General features: G+C 42.5%; 1 protein-coding gene across 8 annotated transcripts in view; it reads left to right on the top strand.

Annotated features, from left to right (window-relative positions):
- PDSS1 (decaprenyl diphosphate synthase subunit 1) overlaps positions 1–20,930 on the top strand; it is a 42,933-nt gene that overhangs the window by 10,377 nt on the left and 11,626 nt on the right. For 5 of the 8 annotated variants that reach the window (XR_009247710.1, XR_009247709.1, XM_058681657.1 and 2 more), the window contains 3 exons: positions 7,965–8,106; positions 10,943–11,054; positions 11,154–11,263. Coding sequence is in view for 5 of the 8 variants with exons in the window: in XM_058681657.1 (XP_058537640.1) it covers positions 7,965–8,106; positions 10,943–11,054; positions 11,154–11,263 (364 nt within the window). In the remaining 3 variants the exon portion in view is untranslated. Of the gene's footprint in view, positions 1–6,162; positions 6,401–7,964; positions 8,107–10,942; positions 11,055–11,153; positions 11,268–20,930 lie in introns of those variants that run through there. The other 3 variants (XM_058681661.1, XR_009247711.1, XM_058681659.1) reach the window with 3 other exon arrangements.

The raw sequence follows: 20,930 nt of genomic DNA, 5'->3' as shown, positions 1-20,930 counted from the left end.
TTGTTGTTTGACAACCCAAGTTTAATGGCTTCTCTGTGGCTTATCAGATGTTATCTTCTTGTTTGTGAAATATGTATTACATAGGTAAGTAATAATCCTGGTGAGGGTTTTAGAAAACCGAATAGAGCAGATACCTAAGAAATAGCGAGGGGGAGGGATGCCTGGGTGGCTCAGTCTGTTATGCCTCCAACTCTTGATTTTTGCTCAGGTCCTAATCATATGGTTTGTTGGATGGAGCCCCAAATCGGGCTCTGCGCTGACAGTGCAGAACCTGCTTGGGATTCTCTCTCGCTCGCTCTCACTCTCTGCCCCTCCCCCGCTCATACATGCACTCTCTCTCTCAAAATAGATATTAAAAAAAAAATAGCAATGGGGATTTTAATTGATTTTTCTTTTTCCTTTATTAAGCTTTTCAGCTGTCCATTAAATATTCTTTGCTAGATTACTGAGACTTCTTAACCTGAGGTCTGTGGGTGTTATGGGGGTCTGTGAGTCCTTAGAATTGTACACAAAATTTTTTGTGTATTTCTGTTTTTCGGGGGAAGGGTCTCTGAAGCTTATAATACATTCTCAAAAGGTAATACGGTCCTGAAGAGCTTAAGTCTCAATCTTTACATTTCTTGCCTGTATCCTAATAACTACAGTACCTGGGCTGGTAAAATAGGAGTGCACATAACAGGTGATTCAGACTGAAAGGTCCAGAAAACAGCTGGGCTGCTTCTGAAATGTGCCACCTACATCCTTCTTATTGAAGAACTCTTGCTTCAGTGAAGGATTCCGTGCTGACCAGGTCTCCTTGACAGAGAACATTCAATTCTCAGCCTCTTCAAGAATATGTTAGCTGCAGAAAATCCTCTTGCTGGAGGCCATGAACTTCTCAAGCCAGCCCACATTCAGGGATTGAAGGAGGTGAGGGGCCATTTTGGCTCCAGAGCACGCTATGGATGGGCCTGCACTGCAGAAACTTCTCGCTCTACCCAGGCCTGTTTCCTCCTCTCCCCTTCCCAGCTGTTGACAGCCAGGGCACTCCTGGATAGACAGGCATCCTGTATTCTAAACTTCAGAGTCTGCTTCCCAGAGAACCCAGCCTGCCACAGAGCTCAGCAAACTAACTGTAGGTCAGGACTTACTTTATTAAAGAAATTAGATCAAAAATGATTTCTGTAAAATCGCTCCACTCGCTGAATGCTGCAGCACAACTGTGGTGTCTCATCTTTCTCAAGCCAAACCCTCTGCTCGGCTGCCTCATTGAAGGGATCTATTCTTGTCATTGATCTTGGCACCATCCGTTCCTGTGTGGAAGTCTAACGGCACTGGAAGTGGCTATTGCTGCTAGTGATTGGGGTGACAGGACTGCCCACATTATATTGGCCATGTGTGTATCTGCCTTGGGCATGTGTGTATCTGTCTTGATTGTGCAAATTGGGCACTCAAACAACTGAGTCATCCAGGCACCCCAGTTCACTTTCATTTTTAATGAGGGTTTTAAAGGTACTGATTAGCGTGTAGATGTCTGTTGGCTTAAGGAGATAACTGCAAGTTGTGGCATCGTATTGTGAAAAATTTGTAGTTGTACTTGCTGGTTGTTCAGATTCCGAATCGGGGTTCGATTTAGTCTTTACAAAACAGTCTTTGCAAAATACTGTCTCTTCAGCTTAAAAAAAAAAATACCAACTGTTTAAAGGTTTGTGTCCGTATTGTGTGTCATCTAGCCAGCTTTCAATTATATATGGTAGGGAATTTCTGACATTTAAAAATACTGCTTTAAAAAGATAAATATATGGAAGCAGCAGCGCATGAGGTGCTCAGAAGTATTGAAAATGTTCAGTTATAAAATGGACTGTTAACAAGAATTAATAAAAAGCAACAGAAATTTTTTTAATGTTTATTATTATTGAGAGAGAGAGAGAGCATGCGCACGTGCCAGTGGGGAAGAGGTAGGGGCAGAGAGAAGAGGACAGAGGATCCCAAGTGGGCTCTGTGCTGACAGCAGCAAACCCAGTGTGGGGCTCGAACTCAACGAACCATGAGATCATGACCTGAGCCAAAGTCAGATGCTCAACCAACTGAAGCACCAAGGCGTCCGTTACAAATTTTTTTTTTTTTTAAAGGATCTTAAGGGTCCCCTGGGTGGCTCAGTCGGTTGAGCATCTGACTCTTGATTTCAGCTCAGATCATGATCCCAGGGTCGTGGGATTCGGCCTGGCATCAGGCTCCTTGCTGAGCGTGAAGCCTGCTTAAGATTCTCTCTCTCCCTCTGTCCCTCTTCCCCGCTCTCTCTACAATTAAAAAAAAAAAAAAAAAAAGATAAAACGAAAACGATCTGAAAGTAGAGTCTATAATAAAGGACACCTACTGAGATGGAGAAGATTTTGATAACCAGACGGTCATCCATTTCGTTGGTTAGGTCAAGCTCAAGTATAAGGAGAACATTAGTGAGAGCAAGAGGCCTATAGGGCTTTTAAACACATGTGCACCCTCTTCTGGCGCCTACTACACCAGGATGATTTCATCACTGAAGGAATCAACTATGCTTGGATTCGCTGTGCCCAGTCTGAAAAAAAACCAAGTGCTGAGTTAATTCAGTAGCACCCAGAATCTGTTGCCTAGATAAGTGGTTGGTCTAAGACATCATCATGGTGGGTTGCTCCAAAGATCCCGAAACTTCTGCAGTGCTTCTTCGGTGGCAAGAAAATAAACAGCACAAACCCTGCGTCATCTGTGATGCAGCTTTGCAGGCATCTGTTCTCTCTGGAGGTAAATATCAGGAGCAGCTGCTCTTGGATGTCAATTCTGTTCTCTTGATGTCAGAACTACTGACTTCATGACTCCTGATCAAGCTTAAAACTGTGTTCTCAACCAAGAGAAATAGACTCCACTGAGTCTGGTGTGCTTGTTTGGGTTTATGAAGGTGGATAGCCAGTGACCTCCTAATTCAGGTATCCCTCCTGCACTCTGCTGTTCTTCAGATGGAAAGTACCTTTGGCGTTCATGCCAATAGCATCCTCAACATGCCTGTAAGGAATACAGGAAAAGGAAACAAGATTGCAGAGGCCAGAGACAGAGGCCAGGAAACAGAAAGATGACACCAAGCATGAAAAGCAGAGAGTGAGAGATGGTCAGAAACCCTGCGGTCCTGCTCATTCTACCTGAATGTCTCTGTGGAAGATGAGACACTTCAGTGTAGTATCACTTAGGAGGACAAAAGGAGATTTTAGACAGGTGCAGTGAAAGGTAATTTGAAGAATTTGATCCCTGACAAGGAAATGTTTGAGCACCAGCAAAAGAGGCTAGTGAAAGTAAGAAACCATTAGGCTGGGGGTGCCTGGGTGGCCTAGTTAGTTAAGCTTCTGACTTCTGCTCGGGTCATGATTTCACGATTTGTGAGTTCAAGCCCTGTCACGGGCTCTGTGCTGACAGCTCAGAGCCTGGAGCCTGTTTCAGATTCTGTGTTTCCCTCTCTCTCTGCCCCTCTCCTGCTCGTGCTCTGTCTCTCTGTCCCTCAAAAATAAAATAAACATTAAAAATTTTTTTTAATAAAAAATAAACTGTTAGGCTGAAAAATGGCCGCACCGAAGGTATACACATCCTCATCCTTGGAGCCTGTGTTACGTCATGTAGCAAGAAAGGGTCTTTGCAGAAGGGATTTAGTTAAGAATCTTGAAATGGGGACATCATCCAGGATTATCTGATGAGTCTTACATGCGGTCACGTGTCTCCCTATAAGAGGAAAGCAGAGGGAGGTTGATGCACACAGAAGGGAGGGCCGTGTGAAGGTGGAGCAGAGAGATTTTGAAGATTGAAGTCCCAGGGCCATAAGCCAAAGTCTGCAGACAGCTGTCCGTGGCTGGAAGGGGTGGAAGGGTGCTCTGTGGAACTGTGTTCTGGCCTCCAGTACTATGAGAGAGTTTCTGTTGATTTAAACCACCAAGTTTGGGGGTGCCTAGCTGACTCGGTTAAGTGTCCTACTCTTGGTTTCGGCTCAGGTCATGATTTCACAGTTCGTGAGTTCCAGCCCCGCATCAGGCTCTGTGCTGGCAGTGCAGAGCCTGCTTGGGATTCTCTCTCTCGCTCTCTGCCCCTCCCATGCGCACGCTCTCTCTCAAAATAAATAAACTTAAAAAAAAAAAAAAAAAAAAACACCCAAGTTTGTGGTAATGTGTCACAGCAGCCACAGGAAACTAACACAGGCCCCATCATTACATCACATCACATCAGCACAGGGAGGGGCCCAGACGGGCTTCCCTCTCCTTCTGGAGGTGCCTCTTCTGTGTCCACCAGTTCTGACACGAGCAGACCAGAGGTAAAGCAGGACACATCCCACAGTCTTCATAGGCAAAGGACTCCAGCTTATAGCAAGTCAGTTCAGTGACAGAGAAAGAGAAAATCTTATCTGAGTCTATATGGATATATTGTTCAGCATGCTGAAAACTTGAATATGTGTTTTTTCATCAGGTAACTAGGAAATGCAGTTTGCCTCCTGAAGAATTTGATAGCAAAGGACTCTGCATTTTAAGTAGTGAGTTTTTTTCAGACCAAACTAAAAAAGCATCCAGTCATGTCCTTTCAAATTCATAATGATGCAGAGTATAAGAGGGAAGAGAGGTCATCCTCCGTGATTTTGCATGTGAGCCGGTGAGCCATTCTGCTCTCTGAAGGGACTTGAGGAGTCATTAGCTGCTCCCTGTCCCCCTGCCCCCCTGCCCCCCTGCCAAGTTCCAGGTCATGTTTAGGAGAGTGGCCTCTTGTTTCAGAGGCAGTGCAGCAGTGGGCCAGCAAAGGCAGAGTTTTTACGAAAAACAAAACCCTTTCTCTAGGAAAGCTTCCATTTGTGTCTTGTGGTAAATCAAATGAATACCTGATAGAACAGCATTTTTCAAACTTTGCGCATCAGAATCTCCTGACATGCTTTTTCCAAATACAGATTCCTGAGCCCCATTGTCAGATTTTGACTCCTCAGTCTGCATTTTCAAGAGTATGGATTCTGACATGGTGGACAAGGGTTATATATTTAAGAAACACTAAGCTTGGCAGAGTTCTAACAAGCAAAGGGAAACACTTACTTTTAGAATTGTTAGACAAAAAGAACATTTTATAATAGAAACAGAGCCTTCTGTATAAAATACCACTTGAGAGTTCTGGTTTTTATACAGCCTCTGTAGAGTTGGGAGTAGAAACTTCTGTATATCTGCTTTTAAAGTGGAATCACATTTACTATTTAAATTTGCTACCCTCATTCATTCTGAACCAAGGTAATCAATTGGCAACGTTTGAATTTCTGTTTAGAGACAATTTTCCCACACTGAGGGTTTACTTATAATTTGTTTAAGATTTCATATTATGTATTAGTGTGAACAGGAAAAAAACATTTTATTTAAATCACATGTAAACTGAGTCAAGTGTACATGGGGTGGGGTGTGTCATTTTATGACTCCATCTATTTTTGTCTGCACTTGAACTATTCCGTTATAAAAAATGTTGCTTTAAATCTAATGAAGGGGAAAAAAACAAATACCCCAACGGGCTTGCTGAATCATCGCATACTCCGCCATGTGTGAAGTATGGGGGACACAGCCAACTTTCAGACCAAGGGGCTCCTTTTCTCAGTCTGTCTTGCCAGTCTGGCTTTTCTCAGCACCTCTCCCAGAAGCCAGGAGAGTGTGTCAGCTGTCACGGTAGGAAGTGAAAATGGTGCCCAGCTTTCTGAAGGCATGACTCAGTTTGGCACTTTGGAGGTTTCATCTTAAAGATAGTGTGAGAGTTTTCTGTAATCTGTAAATTTTGGTTCCAGCCATTATGCTGTGCTATGGACAGGCAGTGGCAGTATTTTCTGGATATAAGCTGGCACACATTAAAACTTAGTTGTGTAGGAAAAAGGACATCAAATACAATTAGAAAACATCTCAGGCGTACCTGAGGGTGGCTGTTGTTTATGTGTCTGACTCTTCATTTCAAGCTTCAGGCTCTGCACTCAGAGTGCAGAGCCTGCTTGGGATTCTCTGTCTCCCTCTCTCTGCCCCTCCCCTGCTTGCTCACTGTCTCAAAAATAAATAAACATTTTTTTTAAAAAAGCATCTGAAATAATGTCTATTCTGCATATGGGCTGTGTCACAATACCAGACAACATTCTAACAAAGAATCCTGATTGCAGTCAGTAATTTAGCCACGTAAAATGGCCTTTCTGTATACATGTAGTCGTTGGCATTTCAAAATATTTTAAGACATCTTTGTCTTTAATCTCTTGAAATTACAAAACTCCAGTGTGTCAGTGAGCACTGCCATTTCATCACAACTCCCCAGCAGGAACACCTGTCTGCCGACAGAGTTTATGATAATGGAGGCGGTGCCCAGCTTAGGAAAGCATAAGGAAGGCTAGGGGCCCTCACAGTTGTTTTTCAAGGTAAGTTCTGCTACCAACTAGTAGGAAGTGTGTATTAGGCCAAAATGCCATGGTGAAAATATCTGAAAGATGGCCTTTATACAAAACACCTGTGAATGTCTACCTCTTTTCCTGTGCATTTGAACTCAAGTTAGGGTCCAGTACATTCACCTAAAAGATATTTAAGGTCCAAGTCTCCTACCGTAGGGCCTGTGAGCAGTGTCTCATCAAGGGTTTCACAACAAGCTCTTTGAAGCCATTGGAACCTTCGTTTTCCTATTTACAGTCCTGTTGTTAGAACTAGTCTCCATCCCGTGTTGCTTACTTCTCCTGCCTTGAAAGACCATGGTGTGATCTGGAAGTATTTAGAACTGTTATGATTGTGACAGGTTAATAAATAATGCGCTGCACTTGGCAATCGATTTCTGGGCTAAAAGCAGTTGGAAGGGTCTGAGGCTTAATTCTGAAATCTTAGCTAAGAGTTGCCGGCAAAGCACCCTATTTTAAAATTATATTTAAAGCAAGATCAGAAGGTACTCTTCAGGCTGACTTAGTGTCTGTAGTTAAATACCAGCATCTTTAATGTACTTGGGCCTCATTTTCCATAGCTTTCTGCTAAATGTGAGGCTCTAGAATAGGCACTATCTTTTGCAGATGTTCAGCCTAGATTATTTTTTTTAAAGAAAAAGTTCTGTTTCAACATCCTTCTCTCTTTTCCCCCCTGAAGAGATAACGTGATGATATTTTGAAAAGTAAGAAGCTATTGAATAAGTGAAACATTTCGTTACCATGTGTTTAAGTCAGGCATATGTTTTCAGTTTCAGATAATTCAGTTGGTTATTTCCCCAATTTGATTTTCTCAAAATTCAGCTTTTAAAAATTCCCATAGATGATGATTGTGATAATGATGATGATTGAAAAGGGGCACATTCCCTTTGAACTCTAAAACTCATAGCCATGTACCTTCTTGACAATGCTTATCCTGTATATTGTGTTAAAGCTGGGAAAGAAAAGTTTCCATTTCTAATGCCAGGGTGAAGTATGAATTGGAAGACCGTTGCAACAAAAGTTCTATCTGGGTGCTTGAGGTCTTCTTCCTAAACATTTCATTTAAGACAATATTAAAAGCTTTAAACATACTGATCGTTGGTTCTTTAGAATACTTTTTCAGAGTGCTTCTTAACCTGTCTCCCCTCCCCCCCAAGCCCCAAAATCTCCTTATAACCTAATCACAATTGACGAGCTTCCCCAGACGCCCAAGACCACGATTCTAGGGCCTACAGCTGATTCTTCAGCCTCATGGCCAGACTTCTGAGATGTTTAAACTTTTTTGTTGTTAATCATACAAATTCTACTTCTGAATGTGCTGTCTACAAAATATAGCCTCGGCAGGGTAGCTCACACATTTTTAAAATGTTCTCCAAATGGTAGAAATGGCTTTGTAGGGAAGCCAAAGTGTTTATACAGTTTCTCTTAGAGAAATAAAGTTCTTTATCCTAGATCGGATGTCCAGTTTTGACAAGATGATTGCTGAGAAGGTTATAGGCAGCGGCTCTGTTAAAAAGCATTGCTTTCTGTTAATTAGAGACGTGCAAGCAGACCAGCGCTCCATAGCCTTAATTGCAGAAATGATCCACACTGCTAGTCTGGTACACGACGATGTCATTGACGATGCAAGTTCTCGGAGAGGAAAACACACGGTCAATAAGATCTGGGGTGAAAAGAAGGTACGGTGTTTTAGTTTCCTTTCAATCTTCTTACCCAACCACACACTCTTTGGGTTGCATTTATTTTTTAGATTTGTCTCATTAAAAAGTAAAGTATGCTTCCTCACATGCGGCCTTCCAAATTTCAAAATAGAATTCATGTCTTGTCTGTGTACGGACATTTGCTAATAGAGAAAACCATAGAAAGCTGAACTTCGTATTTCTGGTTATTCATAGTTTTATATAGAATTCCTTTTGGTTATTGAGAAAGAGATTTTTGTTGTTATCCAAAAAGCATGTTTCATGAGGACTCATACATTTTACTTCTGGGCTCAGAGTACCCAGATTCAGTTTGATTCTTTATCTATTGACTGCCATGTACAAGAGTGTCATGACAAGTAACTAAGTAAAGCTAAAATATATGTGTGTGAATATTATATTGTTTTAAATATAGGTACACAGAAAGATATATACACACATTGTGAAAATTCTACCTTTTGTAGAGGCTGTATAATTGAGTTTGGTTCATACATGTATATTTTAAAGGATATTTCCATAGTATTTTATCAGCATCTCTTGAAGGGGTATATAAGATGGGGACTTCTGCTTAAAGGTATTTAAATCATGTTTGAAGAACGGGAATGAAGCTGCACAAATGAATATGAAGACATATAGGCCTTTCGTGTGATGCGGGCAGCCCCCTCCACACGCACCTCCCGTGGCCGCCCTGCCTGTTTGAAGCACACATGAAACATGAGTGTGAATGAGGTTTCCCTTGGCTCGCCTTCCCCTCCCTCACACATTTATTTTTCTTCCCCTCACATATTTGTAGTACCTGGTTACCTTCTATTTTCTAATTGCCCTGTGAAAAAGAAGAAATATATATTAATTGTTATCTTCACGTGCCGGTTTTGCTTTCTTGTACATGACTTTGCTGTGTAATCGAGTCCTGAGATCTCACTTATAAATCTTTTATTTCAAATTTTAAATTGAAAGGTCTTGTGTCCTATGGGCGGAATTCCATACATCAGAATGTTGTTTTTAAAAAAAGGGGGGGGGGAGTGCAGTTTCATTCTGGAGAGGTCATGGGTACCTTTATGACATGTCCCTGAGTCAGCTGTTCTCAGGGCCTGTCCCTAAAGCCTTAGTTAAGAGAACAAATCCTGGGGGCACCTGGGTGGTTCAGTAGGTTACACATCTGACTTTGGCTCACATCATGATCTCACGGCTTGTGAGTTCAAGCCCAATGTCGGGCTCTGTGCTAACAGCTCGGAGCCTGGAGCCTGCTTCAGATTCTATGTCTCCCTCTCCCTCTCCCCTTCTCCCATTTGCACTCAGTGTCTCTCTCTCTCAAAAATAAACATAAAAATTAAAAAAAAAAAAAAAAAACCACCAACAACAAATTCGGGCCTTCTCCCTGCCTAGTTAGTCCCCGCTGTGATCATCTCTGCTGTTGGGGGCCTCTTTCAGCCTGTGACTGGTCTGCTTTACACAGGCCTGCCTGCAAGCCTCCTCCCCTTTACCGCCTCTTAGCCAAAAGTACTGTGTGTCCATTGAAAGTCCATTCACACAGCACCTGCTCCAGGAGCCCGTGGTATCCTGCCTGGGTTCCAGCCCTTCTTTCCTTTAACCCCTCAGCCAGCATTCCCCAGTGCCCAGTCTGGAGACTTTACTTTCACAGGCTGGAACCTTCTGGCCTCTGGGATCCCCAGGGCCAGGAGAGGAAAGACGTAAAAGCCTAGAGATCCTGAGCCCTCCAGCTGCAAATGATGTACGGGTGGCCCAAGGATAGACATATGTGCACCTATATGTCATAATGTATACGATGACTTTGTTAATGTATATGTGTATGTTGAGATCACTTGTACAGTATGTTCTATAAAATGGTAAGTAGGTAAACGTACTGAACATAATTTCAGGTACCAGAGAAAAGACAATAAAAACTTAAAATGTGGTTATGTTGAAAATTCTATGAATTAAAATGTCTATGAGATCGACCATTTATAACTAAAACATAAAATGTAGGCATATTTTTAAATATGAAAATGAGTATGTTTAATTACAGCCTGTAATTCATTTATATATAATTTTTAATAAGCTACAAATACAGTATGGGCATCTACTCCCACTCTAAAGAAGATTGGAAAAAATATTATCTCGTGTTCACTACAAAAAATTTTATCTGAGAATGAGGAGCAGTGTAATACAGTGCAAAGAGCTTTGAACTTGGAGCCAGCATTCCCTGGTTTGGTTTTCATTGAGAAAAATGCCAGGCGCTGGGGTGTGCCAAGGGCTGGCTGAGATCATTCCCAGCCCGTGCCCTCAAGGAGTTGGTAGATAGGGAATCAGTAGTTGAAGAAAAATGAGAAGACTGCAGTATGCACAGGGTGCTGTTCTCATGCAGATCCAAGTGGACTTCCTAGAAGTGTCCTCTGTGCTAATTGTGCAGAGGAGTCAGCTCAGTGAAGAAGGGGAAGGACTTTCCGAGTAGAATGACAGGTGCACAGACACAACAGCACGCTGTGAGCGAAGAGCAAGTGTCCAGCATGGCCAGTCTGAGGGCAGCTGTACCCTGGTGGGGCCCAGGGATGAAGCGAGAGAGTTTGACCCTGTCCATCTCCACACATCCACTTCCTCAGCTCCGATTGGAGAGATCTGGGAACTGATCCCATGCCCACTATGTGCTGAATCTGTAACTGACGATTACAGAGTCCTACTGAGGAAGAGGTAGGGGAAGACTCATGGCCAAGATGAACCCTCCCTCCCTTTCTGTATTTATCTTCTGAGGAGCCAGCTTCATTGTTGGCTCCACTGCTCCGATCCTTTTCTCTGAGTTGTTTTCTTTTTTCTTTTCTAGGCTGTTCTCGCTGGTGATCTAATTCTTTCTGCAGCATCTATAGCTCTGGCACGGATTGGAAATACAACTGTCATATCTATTTTAACCCAAGTTATTGAAGATTTGGTGCGTGGTAGGTTAATTCTGATGCTGCTGCTTTTTTAATTCAGTCTCAGTAGAGTTATCCAGGCAATCAAACCGTATCGCAAATTACCCCTTTCTTTCTTTATAGGCGAGTTTCTTCAGCTAGGGTCAAAAGAAAATGAGAACGAGAGATTCGCACACTACCTTGAAAAGACCTTCAAGAAGACTGCCAGTCTGATAGCCAACAGTTGTAAAGCAGTATGTACGTTCTGTCTTTGTTCACGTTAAAAAAAAAAAAAAAAAATGCCTCATAGCTCGCTCTTGGGAGCTAATTTCCTGGGAAACATTTCACTGGAGAACCTTAAAATAGTAACCAGAATCCCAAGAGGTCATTGAGAGAATTACATCCCCAAACAGTGGGATCTTCTGCTGTGGGTTTCATGTTCACTGTCTTCTTTTGCTGTGCATGCATTCACTCTTCATCCTTCCCCCCCAAGAACAGAATCAGAATAAGCTATCTTCACCCAGTTTACTCTCCAGACTGTTTAACATTTTGAAAAACTTGTCATGATTAGTGGAATAATGTCTTTCATGGTTGTTGTCCCATATACCATTTCTGACATGTTAGCCTTAAAAAGTTACAAAGTGCTGTGTTTGGGGGGGGGGGGGGGGGCAGCGTGGTGTGCAGAGGAAGAGAGAGAGAATCTCAAGCAGGCTCCTAGCTTGAAGCCCGACACAGGGTTCGGTCTCATGACCCTGGAATTGTGACCGAGCCAAAATCAAGAATTGGGCACTTCTGCCCAAGAAAAAATACCTGTTAGGTTGTCCTAGTTTTCTTTGTTCTTTATTAGGAGTAGTAGATCCTCCAATCTTTGGGGAATGAACTATAAACAAGCCATTTTTCTTTGGGCTGTAAATCGAGTGTGCACCATAACTTTTCTCTCCCTTGATTTCCCTCCCTGGCCTTCCCTCTGGTCTTCTTGTTTTTATTTTTTATTTTTCCCATTCTGAGAGGCATGGGTCCAGCTTTTCATTTTCTTGGATTTACTGCCACTTTTATTTTTATTTATTTTTATTTTTTAATTTACATCCAAGTTAGCATATGTACAACAATAATGATTTCAGGAGTAGATTCCAGTGATCCATCCCCAACAAGTGTCTTCCTTAATACCTTACCCATTTAACCCATCCCCCCCCACCCACTATCCCTCCAGCAACCCTGAGTTTGTTCTCTGTATTTAAAAGTTTCTTATGTTTTCCCCCTCCCAGTTTTTATTTTAGTTTTGCTTTCTTTCCCTTATGTTGATCTGTTTTGCATCTTAAATTCCTCATGTGAGTAAAGTCATATATTTGTCTTTCTCTGACTAATGTCGCTTAGCAGAATACCTCCAGTTCTATCCACGTAGTTGCAAATGGCAAGATTTCATTTCTTTTTCATCGCTGAGTAGTATTCCACTGTATGTATGTATGTATGTATGTATGTATGTATGTATGTATGTCACATCTTCTTTATCCATTCATCCATCAGTGGACATTTGGGCTCTTTCCATACTTTGGCTATTATCGATATCACTGCTATAAACATCAGGGTGCATGTGTCCCTTTGAATCAGCACACCTGTATCCCTTGGGTAAATGCCTAGTAGTGCAATTGCTGTGTCGTAGGGTAGTTCTATTTTTAATTTTTTGAGGAACCTCCATACTGTTTTCCAGAGTGGCTGCACCAGTTTGCCTTCCCACCAGCAGTGCAAAAGGGTTCCTCCTCTCTGCATCCTCGCCAACATCTTTTGTTGCCTGAGTTATTTATTTTTAGACATTCTGACAGGTGTGAGGTGGTATCTCATTGTGGTTTTAATTTGCATTTCCCTGATGATGAGTTATGTTGGGCATTTTTTCATGTGTCTGTTTTCCATCTGGATGTCTTCTTTGGAGAAGTAGCTATTCATATCTTTTGCCCTTTTCTTCACTGGATTATTTGTTTTTTGGGTGTTGAGTTTGACAAGTTCTTGATAGATTTTGGATACTAACCCTTTATCTGATATGTCATTTGCAAATATCTTCTCCTATTCCGTTGATTGCCTTTTAGTTTTGCTGATTGTTTCCTTCTGTGTGCAGAAGCTTTTTATTTTGATGAGGTCCCAGTAGTTAGTTTTTGCTTTTGTTTCCCTTGCTTCCAGAGACCATGTTGAGTAAGAAGTTGCTGCGGGTATGGTCAAAGAGGTTTTTGCCTGCTTTCTCCTCAAGGATTTTGATGGCTTCCTGACTTACATTTAGGTCTTTCATCCATTTAGAGTTTATTTTTGTGTATGGTGTAAGAAAGTGGTCCAGGTTCATTCTTCTGCATGTCGCTGTCCAGTTTTCCCAGCACCATTTGCTGAAGAGCACTCTTCTTTTTTTTAAAGCCAGTATTCTTGGGGCACCTGGGTGGCTCAGGCGATTGAGCGTCCAAGTGCGACTCAGGGCATGGTCTCACAGTTCATGAGTTCAAGCCCTGCATTGGGCCTTGCTGCTGTCAGCGCAGAACCCACTTCGGATCCTCTGTCCTCCCCCTCTCTGTCCCTCCCCTGCTCACACTCTCTCAAAAAAAAAGTCAGTATTGTCCTTATACAACATGTGGTATTTGGTTCTAGCCCCTAAATGAGAGCCAGTTCTCTCCATAGGATTACTCATCTGACCATATCTCCGCGTAATCAATGTGGCAGAGATGAAACCTGGCAAGTAGGTTGCGATCAAAGCAGCAACAGAGGGAGACCTTCAGGGGACAGATGGACATTGCTGCCATGATGCTCCCTCAACATTCCTGCAGTTAAAGAGCACTTTTCCTCAGGTCTCTTCAGTGAAAAAGGCCCCTTGCCAATAGTGTCTCCATTCTGAAAAGCGTCAAGAAATGGATAATTGTGAATCCTAAAAGAATGCAGACATTTTCTTCCTAAAAACACAAAATTGAAACACTAAGAAATGTGAATTATGTAGAACATGCTGGCCATGACTTCAGCCATTTTTGTCTTTAGTGAAAAGGGCCAATATTTTTTTGCAAAGAATTGCCTGTGTGGTTTTTTAAAAAGAGAGATGGCTGGGGCATCTGGGTGGCTCAGTTGGTTGAGCATCTGGCCCTTGATTTCAGCTCAGGTCATGATCTCACAGTTCGTGAGTTTGAGCCCTGCATCAGGCTCTGCGCTGGCAGCATGGAGCCTGCTTAGGATTCTCTCTCTCTGACCCTCCCCAGCTCATACACTCTCTCACTTTCTCAAATGAATAAATAACTTTTTTTTTTTTTAAATAAAAAGAGAGTTGGCTGAAAATATGGTAGACGTTAGAATGCCAAATAAAAGAATCACTCATTTTAAAAGGGTGCCATAAAGTTGCTACATAAACCCTTCATTGATCATCATACCTTTGATGGTCAAAATCTCCATGAAGATGGAGAGCCAACTTCATAAGGCACACTAGGGCGTTAAGTGAAGCTTGCAGATGATCAAACCCTACGAAGGGCCAAGGACATGGACCCAAGGCACCAAGGAAAGCTTTGATCGTGGTGTGGTCACAATGCTCTGCTTAGGAAGCCAGAGACGTTATAGCACACATACTCATTTATAAATTGCACTTCGTTCTTCACAGATTAGCAAGTAAACAGTGGACATGTGTAGTAACATGGCTCGACCCTTTTTTAAAATGAAGTGCTTCGTGCTGTCCACTAGGAGGCATTCCGGCATCATCCCACAACTACTCACTTTTTATATGATTTATTCCTATACTCCAGAGCTGTTAGAATAATAAGGCAAAATCATAGTGTGAGCGCTCTAAATAAAAGGTTCTATATTTAAGTGCCTATGGGTAGAAATATTCCAGAGGTGTTGCATATTCAAAATGGCTATTTTTATGTACTCCTGGTATTTAAAATGCAAAGACATTTGGGCTCCAAAAGTTCATGCAAAGCAAACCAGAAGTGCCAAAAAGAGGAAATACAGAGAATTTAAACATCAGAATTATTGTGGAATAATTAATAGAATTCTAAGATGTTATGGGAATTTGAAGGAAATTTAGCAGCTTATAATTTATCCTGTTAACTTTAATCACTCATTGTTATTTTTTAGTAGAAATAGTATAAAAACTAAGAGAGGGTTGTCTAAGATTGGTGTGTTTTGTTTTGTTTTGTTTTGTTTTGTTTTGTTTTGTTTTAAATAAGGATTGTATTTTCCTTTCTTCCTTTCCTCTCTTGTCCTGTCCTGTCTTTCTACGTCTGTCTTTCTTGTAGACTCTACGCTCAATGTGGGGCTTGAACTCATGATCAAGGGTCATGATCTAGGCTTTGACCCCTAGATCAAGAGTCCCATGCTCCATCGACTGAACCAGCCAGGACCCCCTCTAGGATTATTTTATGACACTGATTGATAGGAAAATGGAAGTAATATGTTTAAATGAAAGGTTACTTATTTGTGTCCTAGTCATATAGAATACACTCGAGCTTACCAGTGGAGGCCATGATTTCTTCCCCAGAAAAATCTCACAGGAATGAGATCTGAGAGGTCCAGTGGCCCATCCAGTGTTATTCAGTCAGACATGGCTGAGCTGGGATTGGAACCCAGAACTGGGTATGATAATCCTGCATTCGTTTGTTTTTCTTTTCTTTTCTTTTTTTCCAAATTTGTATACTCTCCAGTGCTGCATGAGGCCTGGAATCAATGGGCTGCCTTCCTGTTACTTTATTTCCAAAGCCACAGTATGCTACCACAGGATTTTGTTTTGTGGGTTGTATTTGCAGAACAGTGTCTTTTGGTACAAAATTCTTATCTAATCTACACATAGACCTTATTCCTATTTTACCAGCTGTCATAATATTGTAATAAGGAAAGGGGAGGGGCGCCTGGGTGGCTCAGTCGGTTAAGCCTCCGACTTCGGCTCAGGTCATGATCTCACAGTTCGTGAGTTTGAGCCCCATGTCGGGCTCTGTGCTGACAGCTGAGAGTGGAGCCTGCTTCAGATTCTGTGTCTCCCTCTCTCTGCCCCTCCCCCATGTGTGCTCTGTCTGTGTCTCTCAAAAATGAATAAATGTAAAAAAAAAAAAAGAAAAAATTTATAAAAAAGAAAAGGGGAAAACTTTTTCTGGTCCAGGATCCAGTCCAGGATCTCTTGTTGCATTTAACTGTCATAAGTCTTCGATGTCTCAGTGTGCAACAAGTTCCTCAGTCCATCTTTGCTCTTATATTACCTTGATTTTTTTTTTAAGTTTATTTATTTATTTTGAGAGGGAGAGAGAGAAAGAGATAGCTCAAGTGAGCATACGCAGGGGAGGGGCAGAGAGAAGGGGAGAGAGAGAATCTCAAGCAGGCTGCACTGTGTCAGCCTAGAGGCCGACACAGTGCTCAATCTCATAAACCACAAGATCATGACCTAAGCTGAGACCCAAGAGTTGGACGCTTAACTGAGCCACCGAGACACCCCCATTACCTTGATTTTTTTTTTTAATTTTTTTTTTAATGTTTATTTATTTTTGAGAGAGAGAGAGAGACCGAGCATGAATGGGGGAGGGGCAGAGAGAGAGGGAGACACAGAATCGGAAGCAGGCTCCGGGCTCCGAGCCATCAGCCCAGAGCGCGATGCGGGGCTCGAACTCACGAACCGTAAGATCGTGACCTGAGCGGAAGTTGGATGCTCAACCGACTGAGCCACCCGGGCGCCCCTACCTTGATTTTTTAATGTGTAATTGAGCCTTTCAAGTTGGATCTGTCTGCTGCTTTGCAAACTTAGATACCGGTTATGCATTTTGCACAGGAAAACAACAAAAAGGATGCCACCTGCTCAGTTCGTCACGTCAGGGACCACATGATGCCCTTTTGTGCTGTTACTGGTGATGTTCACTTTGATCACTTGATTTCGGTAGTAACTGCCAGGTTACTTCATTTTCAGGTTACTATTTTTCCCTATCTGGGGAGGGATTATGAGATTATGTAAATCTGCTTATCAAACTCTCTCTGGTTTTCGCATCTATTTATGATTCTTTCTTCAGATACTTATTACCACAATGGCTGCCAAGTCACTGTTTTGTGAATTCTGTCATTCCTTCAACATCTTGCTTCTACGATAGAAGGGTATTTGATTTAAGGACGATCTTATCTCTGTGAACTCTTGGATTCTTATTCTATGGATTATAACCCTTTACTGTTATTTATCTGAATGCTGAATTATCCCATATTTGGCCAGTGGGGAAGGCCTTTTAACCTGGCTTCTGTGTCCTTTTAATCTACCCCCATCATTCTTTTAGCACTTATTTAATTTCTTTATTTTTTAGAGAGATTGCAAGTGGGGGGTGGGGGGAGGTGGGGAGAGAGAGAGAATGAATGAGAATCCCAAGCAGGCTCCATTCTCGGTGTGGAGCCAGACACGGGGCTTGAGCCCACAACTTGCAATCGCGACCTGAGCTAAAATCATGAGTCAGACGCTCAACTGACTGAGTTACCCAGGTGCCCCAACACTTCATTAATTTTTGGCAGAAGACGTTCCAGGTTCATCTTGTCCTTCCCAACACTAGGATTCATAATTTCTCCAACGAGCCCTGTTCTTTTGTTGGAGAATGGTATTTGGAAACCAAGATCTCTCCACTAGGTATCATTGGGCCCTCCAATGATAGTAGACAGAAATAGAAAATTTATATATATATATATATATATATATATATATATATATATATATATATGGGTATGTTTATGTCTTGATCTTTTTATTTCCCATCTATGTGTATCCAAACAGTGATGTATCATATTGTTGGCTCATTCCACAGAATTCATGATTTATCTAGCATTCTGTCCTTCCATACAGTTGACCTTTGAACAACATAGGTTAGAACAGCACAGATCCTTATATGCGGGTTATCTTTTTTCTTTTTAATAAATACAGTATAGTACTATGAAAGTAGTTTCTCCTTATGATTTTTTGTAAGCTTTATTGTAAGAATGTAGTATATAATACGTATACAGAGTATGTGTTAATCAAATGTGTCATCAGTGAGGTTTCTGGTCAACAGTGGGCTATTAATAGTTAAGTTTTGGGGGAGTCAAAAATTATATGCAGATTGTCACCTGCACAGGAGGTGGAGGGGTGTCAGCACCCCTGACCCCCATGTTGCTCAGAGGTCGACTGTATTTGTAGCTCCTATCCCCAAGAATGAGAAGCTTGACTCCCATTCTCCACAATATATTTATTTGCTCAGTCCCCTAGAATATACCAAAGGGGTTTAAAAATTGGTAACTCCCATCTCTGTAAAAAACAAAAACCTAGTAGTTCAGTATTTGTTTATAGTTCCTTTTTGTCTTTAGCCTGAGGATAATATAATCAAAAATCTGTGTTCGAAGTTACCTCTTTTCAGTGTGGTTATATTATTATTTGAAATATAAGCTAGGTTATTTTTTACTCCATTTTAGAGGTCCCCTTCCATTCTTAACCAATTTTGTTTTTGCGGGGGTTGGAGGCTGTTGGTGTGGTTTTGAGTGTATGAAATGTTAACCTAGCTCCTTAAGTCAGAAGTGTATACAGACTGGTACTTGCCCACCATTCCCATGTGTCCCGTCCCCCTCCTCATCCTTTCCACCCACCCTGTAAGTGACCAGTCTCTTTGCTTCTGCTTCCTCCTTCCTGTGTTTCTTTTTACACAGATGAACAGCCCCACATGCATGTTGTTTCCCCTTCTTTCTTGCAAGGAAAAGTAGGATGCTGTGCTACCTTTTCTGTGTGTGTCTGACCTTTGCACCTTGTTTTCTTCAATTAACAGTGTATCAGGGATATCATCCCATGCTGCTCTGTAGAATCTTCCTCTCTATTGTATTGTATTGTATTGAGAGGGAGAGAGAATTTTAAGCAGGCTCCACACGCGGCACAGAGCCTGAGGCGGGCTCCATCTCATGACCATAAGATCATGGCCTGAACCAAAATCAAGAGTTAGACTCTCAACCAGCTGAGCCACCCAGGAGCCCCTCTTCCTCATTTTTTAAACAGCTGCTTCGTATCCTATCGAGTGGATATACCGTGGTTTTCTCAGCCACTCCTATATACGGGTGTTTAGGCTTCTAGTAGTTTACAGTTACAAATAACACTATAGTGCCTAACCTTATGCAAGTGTGTTTTTTATTTTTATTTTTTAACGTTTCTTTATTCTTGAGAGAGAGACGAGAGCCCGCGCAAGCCCAAGGGCATATTTTAGGGGGAGGTGCAGAGGTGGGGGGAGACACAGAATCTGAAGCAAGCTCCAGGCTCCAAGCTGTCAGCACAGAGCCCAATGCGGGGCTCCAACTCGTGAGCTGCGAGATCATGACCTGAGCTGAATTTGGACGCTTAACCAACTGAGCCACTCAGGCGCTCCAGTGTGTTTTTGAATTGTTAGCAGTGTACCTTCAGGGTGTATTTGAAGGTAGTCGTGTGTGTGGTTCTTGCCCCACCACGTTTCCCTCCATAAGGACTGTACTCTCAGATATTCTCACCACCAGGGTATGTGAGCTTCCTGCCTGTTTCCCCACAGCCTCGCTCACTGAATGTGTTGTAAGGCTTTTCAGTTTCTGCCAGTTTGATAGATGAGAAAATGTTATTGCAGTGGGGTTTTAATTTGCATTTCTCCCTTCTAAGTGAACTTGAACATTTCAGGTGCTTAAGGGCCATTTTTATATCTTCAGTTTTTGTTATTTGCCAGTGTCTTTTGCCCATCTTCTAATGTGTTTGGTCCCCCCACGCCCCTAGTTTTAAAGAGCTCTTTACAGGGGCGTCTGGGCAGCCCAGTGCGTTGAGCATCCACCTCTTGATTTCCGTTCAGGTCATGATCTCTGCGCTAGCAGCCTAGAGCCTGCTTGGGATTCTCTCTCTCTTCCTCCCTCTCTGCCCCTCCCTCGCTGTCTCTCTCTCTCAAAATAAATATACTTTAAAACAAAACAAAAAAGAGCTCTTTATGTAATAAGAATATCAGCACTTTATCTATGATATTATGTTGCATATATTCTCCCCCAGTATTTTTGGTTGGTTTTTGACAACACCCATTTCGATATTTTGTATGTAAGAATGGAGCTCCAATAATCTCCACCATTTTTTTAATAAAGAAGACACGATGCATCTGTGTGTCTTCAGGATAGATGTCTTAACTTCCTTGGTGACACAGAGATGCTTGATGAACACCAAGTGCTGGTCCCTGCAATGCAGCCTGTGCTCCCCAGCCTTTCTGAGACCAGGCTCAGGAGAACGTTCTGAGACCTTCCTCCTCTTCCCCCAGAAGAGCCACACGCGTACAGCAGGACCTGCTGTGGGCCTGCTTCCAACAGAAAGGTTAGCCAGGCTCCACTTTCTTTTACCCTGTCATTCCTCATCCTCCACCCACATCTGGAAAGATAAGAGGCACCTCTCCCCTGGCGCTGAGCACAAGAAGCGCTTGTGTCCTGTCCACACACCTCCTCTGTGCCTTTTGTGTTGCACTGCTTGTGACTTCTCCACCTGCACGGGACGGATCCAGGCGATCCTCAGCCAGCGTGGGGGAGCGGGATTCTCTGGGCACTGAGGAACGGTCTTTGCACCCCAGGCGTGGAAATCTGGGCAGAAACGTCCCTTCCCCGCCTATGAAGCGGAAGCTGCCCACTAAGTGTCACTCGTTTCTGTGGTAGCGTGTGAGCTGCGGGCGGTGCGCCCAGACCACACAGCTTTCTGCTTCCTCGGGCACATGATTTGACTTCTTTGGGCTTCTGTTTTGCGCCCCTTGGAAGCAGTGTAATAAAGTGATTAAGAGAATGGTCTCTGGAGTCCGACTCTTGGGTTCAAATTCTCATTCCACCGTTTCCCAGCCCTATAACATCTGGTGCTCTCTGTGCCTCCAGGCCTGGCCCGTAAGTGAGTTAATACACGAGAAATCTCAGAATAGCTCCTGGCATATGATGAGGGCTTGGTAATTGTTTGCTCTT

This window comes from Neofelis nebulosa, chromosome 8 (genome assembly GCF_028018385.1).
Source record: "Neofelis nebulosa isolate mNeoNeb1 chromosome 8, mNeoNeb1.pri, whole genome shotgun sequence".
NCBI lineage: Eukaryota > Metazoa > Chordata > Mammalia > Carnivora > Felidae > Neofelis > Neofelis nebulosa.
This window is presented reverse-complemented; position numbering and strand designations above follow the sequence as displayed.